The sequence below is a fragment of the Pollicipes pollicipes genome, unplaced genomic scaffold (genome assembly GCF_011947565.3).
Source record: "Pollicipes pollicipes isolate AB1234 unplaced genomic scaffold, Ppol_2.1 Scaffold_4792;HRSCAF=5659_pilon_pilon_pilon, whole genome shotgun sequence".
NCBI lineage: Eukaryota > Metazoa > Arthropoda > Thecostraca > Pollicipedomorpha > Pollicipedidae > Pollicipes > Pollicipes pollicipes.
In genome coordinates, this window is record NW_023596559.1 from 4,772 (window position 1) to 13,153 (window position 8,382).

At 53.3% G+C, this 8,382-nt stretch overlaps 1 protein-coding gene across 1 annotated transcript; it reads left to right on the top strand.

The window, feature by feature from the left end:
* The first annotated feature begins 708 nt into the window (after positions 1-708).
* Positions 709-4,243, top strand: LOC119099645 (putative histidine-rich protein DDB_G0274557). Its single transcript, XM_037222712.1, has 4 exons — positions 709-760; positions 2,161-2,429; positions 2,589-2,750; positions 4,205-4,243. The coding sequence occupies exons 1-4, from the start codon at positions 709-711 to the stop codon at positions 4,241-4,243; spliced, it is 522 nt and encodes a 173-aa protein (XP_037078607.1).
* The last annotated feature ends 4,139 nt before the right edge of the window (positions 4,244-8,382 follow it).

The window sequence follows — 8,382 nt, forward strand, 5'->3', positions numbered from 1 at the left end:
GCAGAATTCCCAGTTTCTCAATCTACGATGATTACGATAATTGGCGTTTCAGAGTGCGCCGCCGTCGGGGTTCTTTTGCGCCCAGTACAACATCGCCAGTTGCTACGACGACTTGTATCACGCGTGCGCGCCAACAACCTGTGAATTTGTTCTCTCTAGCTCTGTTAGAGATCTCAGGGGGTCAAAATGACCACCCAACCGAGCGAAGGGTGCCCAACCGGCCATTCGGGCGCGTGATATCAGTTTTGCTTCACAGATTTGGCCATGAGTAGGTAAGCAAGCTTTGGCAAGCTTTACACGCGAGTGCATATGCTTACAACATGAGGACTTGCGTTCAGCCGTTTTCGGTCCTCAACGGTTGAGCTCGCTCTCTCACCTTTCTCAGCCTTTTTCTCACCGGCTAAGAGTGCGCGGAGATAACTAGCACGGGACAACGAAGAGGTGATCATCCTCTGGCAAAGACCAAGGACAAGTGTACACTGCGCGCATAGGCATACCTGATGCGTGCAAGGAGTTTGCGTCCCTACCCATCCTTTGTGCTCTTTTACCCATCGCGTTGCGAGAGGTTGGGAGCAAGCGAAGCTGACGCAGTGACTGCCCCGTACCCGGGATAAGGCTGGCAATATGGCCATGCTGCAACTTTTTCCGTGTGTTGAAATGTCCGCAGCATGTCGAAATGTGATGACAACCCCGCAGGGATTCCCCAATATGTTGGGAAACCTCGCCTCGTTCCACCGCAGCCCGGTGGTCGTCACAAAAGGTGGGCCTTCCGCCCACCTCGGTGGAAAATTCGGATATGAAGCCTCGCAATGACCATCTCGGTGATGTAGAGCACAATAAAGCAAAGCGAATGCCTCAAGAATGGTCGGAAGGGGACACCACATCTCAAATCAAGGCCACATCCAATAACAGGAGGGACGCAGCTCGGCCGGCCGGCGACGTTTCAAGCCTCAAAATGATGACGGAGGCTCAGCCGGCGTCCTCGCTTTTTGGACGAGCGCAGGGAGGCCTGGACTGGGCTGCCAAGGTAGGCGATCATGGGGCGTTCGTGCGGCGATTCCTGAGGAGAAAGGACGCCCGTTCTGAAACGGGCGACATCTCCTTGCCCCGGGGACCGAATTGAAGGCAGAGCGTGGATGCAGTGTGCCCCCAGCATCTCTAGTAGCTCATTCATTGTGGAAATCCATCTATTATACTCACATAATATTCATATATACACTCGGTATCCCACCCATTCTATCATACTCATTATTTGTACCCGCATTGCCTTTCACTTTCTCCTCAACCACATCACCGCGGACACTTGTTGACTGCACGAGAGAGGAGCGCGACTGGTGTTACCTCTGCCCCGTGCGTGAGCGATCATGTGATCGCGGCGTCACGAACAAGACGAGGTCCGGTGCTGGCGCCGGGAGAGGCGAGAAACATAGGGACGGCAGGGAAGCTACTGAGGTCGGCTTGTTGTACTCGATGGCTGGCGACTGCCTGTCTCATCAGACATGTGTTACTGTCCTGTCTGGTCGAACGGGATCCCTCATGTTTGTCAGAGCAACCGTCCCTCTTCCTGTCGGTATGAACAGCTATTACTCTCCTGCCTGTCCGAACAGCTATTCCTTTAAGCTGTCTGCCCAGCTAGTCATTCATCTCCTGTCCGTGCGAACAGCTATTCCTCTCTCTGTGTAGGCCAGCCGCCCCTCATTTGTCCACCTGGATAGCTGCCCTTCTTATGCTTTTTTAGACTGAGCTTCATATTCTGGCTGTCTGGCAAACTGCCTTTTTCCCGTTTGCTTACACACCTGGCCAATTCCTATTTCTTAAAAAACTTCCACGCTTCTATCCGTTTGTACAGCTGTGGTTCTCCGAGCTGTCTGGACGGCTGTTTTCTTCCTGTCCGCGTCGGACAGCTGTCCCTCTCCCGCATGTCCGGCCAGCTGACTGTCCGTCGTCTGCTGGCCGCCGACTGCTCGGCTGGCCCGGGTCGATAGGACGCCCCGCCACCGCCGCTCCCGTGACCGGTCTCCGGCCTCAACAGCGCCGGCGACGGCCGTCCGACCAAGGTTCGACACCCAAGGGCGCACCCACACCCGGAAAGGCGCTGAAACCCGCCGACACAGCAAAGCCCAGAGAGGCGCCGACGCCCGGAGGCGCGCCGGCACCCAGAGAAGCACCGACACTCGGAGGCGCACGGGCACCCAGAGAAGCACCGACACTCGGAGGTGTGCGGGCACCCAGAGAAGCGCCGACACTCGGAGGTGTGCGGGCACAGAGAAGCGCCGACACTCGAGACGCACCGGCACTCAGAGAAGCACCGACACTCGGAGGTGTGCGGGCACCCAGAGAAGCGCCGACACTCGGAGGTGTGCGGACACCCAGAGAAGCGCCGACACTCGGAGACGCACCGGCACCCAGAGAAGCACCGACACACGGAGGCGCGGGCACCCAGAGGAGCACCGACACACGGAGGCGCGCCGGCACCCAGAGAAGCACCGACACACGGAGACGCACCGGCACCCAGAGAAGCACCGACACACGGAGGCGCGCTGGCACCCAGAGAAGCACCGACACACGGAGGCGTGCCGGCACCCAAGAAGCACCGACACTCGGACGTGTGCGGGCACCCAGAGAAGCACCGACACACGGAGACGCACCGGCACCCAGAGAAGCACCGACACACGGAGGCGCGCTGGCACCCAGAGGAGCACCGACACACGGAGGCGTGCCGGCACCCAAAGAAGCACCGACACTCGGAGGTGTGCGGGCACCCAGAGAAGCACCGACACACGGAGGCGCGCTGGCACCCAGAGAAGCACCGACACACGGAGGCGTGCCGGCTCCCAAAGAAGCACCGACACTCGGAGGCGTGCCGGCACCCAAAGAGCACCGACACTCGGAGGTGCACCGACACCCAGAGAAGCACCGACACCCGGAGGCGGGCCGGCACCCAGAGAAGCACCGACACACGGAGGCGGGCCGGCACCGAAAGACGCACCAATACCCTAGCCACGCGCAACGCCCTGAAACAGGGCTCAAGAGGCGCGCCGACATACTTCATTGTACGAACACCTCAGCGAGGGGCCGACACCACAGCACAGTGCAGACATACCAGCGGGGACAGTAACAGGTCACATTGTTGTGCGTCACGTGCGCTGGTCCCATTGTTAACTCATCAACGCATCATCACAAACATCACATCAACATTTACAAGACACATCGACACGTCAACATCCCAGAGGCAAATTATTTTACTGACAAAGACGAACATCGGGCGATGAACCAAGACCCCAGCGACAGGGGAACAGTCAGAGAGACACATCAACACTCCAGCGACAGGCCAATAGTCAGAGATACACCAACGCTCCATCAACAACCCAACAGTCAGAAATGCACCAACACACGAGCGACGCACTGGTGCCTCAGCGACGTTCAACAATGTGTTGGCACTCACACGCAGTTAATGTTAGCTCAGCACGGTACGCTATGGCACGTCGGGCCAAGGCAGTACACTCGACCACCGCGTACCAAGCCGGCAGTTTCGGTCGCGGTGGCCAAGACGTCCGGTTGGGCAGACTTTCAGCCCCTGGGTCGTGCACGCAAGGATGTTGGAGGTTGAGTTGATCGCCTTTGATGCGACTCTCAGTGCTGTGAGCATATGACACTCAGGATACCCTTACCCTTATTCACGGGTAAGGGTTTCTCGCCTTCATCCACCCGTTTTGCGAGATATTTCATCCTCTCCTCGCCCAGCCTGCCATCCGTCCCAGTCTTACGTTTTCGTTATGCGCCTCTTTTCCAGAGATCCCACTATAAATTATAAAACACTTTTGCTCCCACCCGACAGCGCTTCGCGCAAGCAAGAGCTGGTGGCAGGTGTGCAGCTATCCCCCCCCCGCCGTCTCAGAACTGAACAGAGCTAGAAAAAAAAATGTAGCATCGTCGGATGGCCGGTACAATTCTGAACAGGACTTGAGGAGGGCATCTTTCCGGACTTCCGATCAAAGTCGCGGTCTGCTCCTTGCTATAGCTTACATCCCATCACGAACATGATCCACGCTGTCATGTTATGATGCGTGAAGTGCCACCACAGCGAAACGCTGAGATCCAAGCGCCCCCCCCCCCCCCTCTCCACCTCTCACAATGCAACGTGTCTAGTTCCCGTCGGGGCCAGTGAACCCGCGGCACACGGATCACCCGTGCGATCTGGCAGCTGAAGTCGGCTGCCAACTGCGGACGCCCTGCCCGATAGCGCCACTCAGACGCCTCTCAGCGGTCCGGGTGTGCTGGAAGTCTTTAGGGGAATCGTTCGGTTGGAAGAGAAAAGTTTGAAGGGTTAGAAGAGTAAGAACTCGAAGAATTTGATTGGATGGCGTTTAAAGAAACGTTTCGATCTGCTGTCCCGGTGCAACATTCTAAATAGTTACCTCTGAGATAACCATTATTTTCTTGAGCTACATTGAACTTGGAAAAATTTGGAATTGGTCCTGGTCTTTCACGCAGAATTGGAGTTCTGGTCTTGTGATAGACAGAAAATAGTTCACAATACAGTGTTCTTTATATTCACGTTGATGTCCCCAAATACAAGAGATGAGTGTTTATGGATTACAATTTTTAAAGATGGGCATTGAGACTGGAATCTCTATTTACAGCTAAGTATATCATATACATTGGTCTAAGTAAGAAAGGCTTTCAGCTCATTCTTTGTCGGTATTATAATTCAAAATTTTATGCCGAGTTGCGACCTTCAATGTACCAATGGCGAAACAATGTTATGGAGCAAACGCTGGTTGCAATGACAGTACCCAGCGGTTCATGTTGTTTTATGATCACACGCGATCATCAGCACATCGTCCAAAAATCATCCATCATCCATCACATCATCCGAAGCTGTGTTACGTTGGACCCGCAGCGCGCAGCATCACCAGTGTATCCCCGGCTGAAACAGCGGGAAGACTGGTGAGATGTCACCTCCAGCGGGGATAGTTCCTGGGGTGCTGTGCATAGGCTTTGCCATACGTCGGGTTTCACAAGCCTTGAACGGGAGAGGGGGGGGAGGGGTGGCGTCATTGGTGTCGCGACTTCAATGTCACGCAATCGCTACCCGTGGGACGCGACGCCGGAGGACAGCCTGAGCGTCGTAGACCCTCGCACGGATGATGAACAAGCTTTTAGCGGGAGGTGTATATCACCGTCGAGGCGATTACGTAGAATGTAATGACACATATGATAATGTGCTTTGGTGTAGATATATGAAATACTTGGTAATGAAATACTATCGTCAGGTGCCATGCAAAAGCATGGGGAGTGTAAACGTACACACGGAACTTATACGAGATAGTACAACAGAACATCGGGCTCTATTCGTATGGATAATGAGCAAACTGTTTGCAGTAGGTTTGTGGACCCGCGAGCCAGTCGCGGATAATTTAATTCCAACTGTGATGGTTGTGCGCATGCAGCCAGCCACTACAATGAAACGGCATGGAATTAAAAAAAGACTTACGCCAAAAATGCTGCAGAGATGGGCCGTCAGGATATCGGACTGCCTTCGTAACAACAATAAACAAACTGTTGGGAATGGCTACATGGAACCGAATGCGTATGGCTGCAGGAACCGAATGCGTATGGCTGCAGGAACCGAATGCGTATGGCTGCAGGAACCGAATGCGTATGGCTGCAGGAACCGAATGCGTATGGCTGCATGGAACCGAATGCGTATGGCTGCAGGAACCGAATGCGTATGGCTGTAGGAACCGAATGCGTATGGCTGCAGGAACCGAATGCGTATGGCTGTAGGAACCGAATGCGTATGGCTGCAGGAACCGAATGCGTTATGGCTGTAGGAACCGAATGCGTATGGCTGCAGGAACCGAATGCGTATGGCTGCAGGAACCGAATGCGTATAACTAATGGGGAGTATGATGATATGCTACTGCAAATGCTGATGCTCAGCGGTTAAAATGCAATCAGCGTCCGCGTAAATAGCAAAAGGTGCACCGCGCGGATTGTTGAAGGACAATCCGCTGAACGAATGAACATCTGAGGTCCATTCGATGAATATTTGACTCCCTCCTCACCAGAGACAAGTAGATTACGAATGCTAGGTGCGTATATCCGCAAAACTGTTCAGGTGGAATTAAATGGCAAGGATGAACATGTGCTCTGTGAGCTTACATTTAGCAACGCCCGTTAAACCCAAGTGGCGTTGTAAGTGAATACAGCCACGCAGATGCGTGTTTACTACCGAGGGGGTGTGAGTAAAATTTATTAAGTTTAGAATGCATACCATGGACCTTAATTGGAAAAAGTGGCGAATATGACTATCGCCCCCTCTCCCCTCCTCAGCCCCCAACTAAAAAAAACACTTCCGCTGCCCCTGTGTCTATGCGGGAGCCGGCCTAGCGCGCTATGCCGAGCGCCGATCGTAAATTGTTTTTAATAGATTAAGTAGAAAAGTGTTCCGGCAAGCTACATTAAACACGGAAACCCAATCTTTTGATACGAGGCACACATATTACCGTGGAAGGCTGAGGTGATGACGACCGACGCCAAAACATAGCACACCGGCTCAGCTAGCCATGAACCCGGCTCACACATGTACGCGTGTTGAGCACAGGTTGTTTAGACCCCTTTGTCCTGGCCCCTCTGTTGCCATTTACCCCTTTGCCCCTTCGTGCCTCTTTCTCTCTTATTTGGACATGCTGGTCAAAGCAAACCTTGGTCAGCGGTGGAGCAAGTGTTATTATTGAAGCGCACATGACACTCGTGTAAAACACACAGAGATTCATCCGTTAACACAGCAAACATTGTTTTGACTAAAACGAGTTATCATAGATACATATTGCGTTATGCACCCCCAGTTTGGCTATCCATAATTATACCCGCATGCTACTTTGACATTGAATATAACAACACGCATAAACGCCTCAAGATACGTAACCATAGATGGCTCGGACACTGACGGTGATGCTAGCGGCAGACAGACAGGGACCGGACAGGGACATTGAAACCTGGACAGGGATGCGGACACTGTTGACGCCGCGCACAGGTGCGAAGTAAGGCGCGGCCAGCACCTTCAGACAAGCAGACCGAGCACGGCCGGATGAGGCTGGTCACACGGACCAGTGCAACGGCGGCGTGTCATGCGGCATAACGGACCGTGCACGGCGGGGATGTAGGCGGAGTACGAACCGTGGCACGGCTGGATGTAGGTGTTACGGACCGTGCACGGTGGATGTAGGACTGGTACGGACCGTGCACGGCGGGGATGTAGGCTGATAGCAGACCGTGCACGCCGGAATGTAGACGAAGTACGGGACCCGTGCACGCAAATCATGGCGCAGGAAAACTGCGGGGCAGGAGGCAACAGATCAGGCTCGCCACGCTCACCGCTCACTCGCGCCACCGGTAGCGGCGCGGACCACTGCGTGTGAGGTCACGTAAGATAGAAGTGCATTGTAATGACTGGCCGCTGAAGGTTGCCATGTACACCATCAATACCAGTCGCTAAATTTTGCGCAATCGATTCGCTGTCATAAATATTGTTCGTTGTCGGTACGAAGACAGCCCTACGTTCTTCTGCCGATCATATGGCGAAAAGGGCCTCGTATGTACGTCTTCACTGCTCAGGCCGGTTGCACCTTAACACGCGCCCGGGTGGCCGCTTGGATAGGTACCCTTCGCCCGGGCAGGGAGTCAACCTGACCCCCCTGAGATCTCAGGACAAAAAAGAGAGCTGGAGACACCAAATTCACAGGATGTGCTCACCTGCACGTGAACTCAATTAGGTGAGGGTTTGCAGGTTCCTAGGTCATGACCTTCGGTTCAAATTAGGTCAAACAAGGTCAAATTCCAGGTTGGTTTCCAAGGAACCCCTAGAACCTAGATAATTGCTCTAAGCACAACGTCACATGCTCATCCAAGGTCGGCGAGCTCGTTCGATCTTTTGAAGGTCATGGTGAACAAAATCATACAAGACCACTTCGAGTTTTACATTTGCATAAAGCGACAAAGATTACGCTATGCAGTGTTTCCTAAACAAAAATGTTGATCTTGGCCATTCTAGGTCAGTGACCTATTCTGACATTTAAAAGCTATATGGAAGGTGTATAATGCGGTTCCTGTCATCAATAAATTGGAAATGATCACCCAGGAACTACCCCATACAGCAAGCGCCAAAGTAATAAAAACAAGATGGTTTTGACCTTGGTCTGAACTTCATGCCAGTCCTTAGATCAATGTACCTTTGCTCAATGAATTGTTGTGTTGCCGAAGACACTATCTCAGAGATGTTTGGCTTCGTCCTAACGCTACGTTGTTAGCTCAGATTGAACGATTCCTTAGAAACTGCCTTCGCTGAAACCATGGCCCTTTCTTTGACCTGCTATG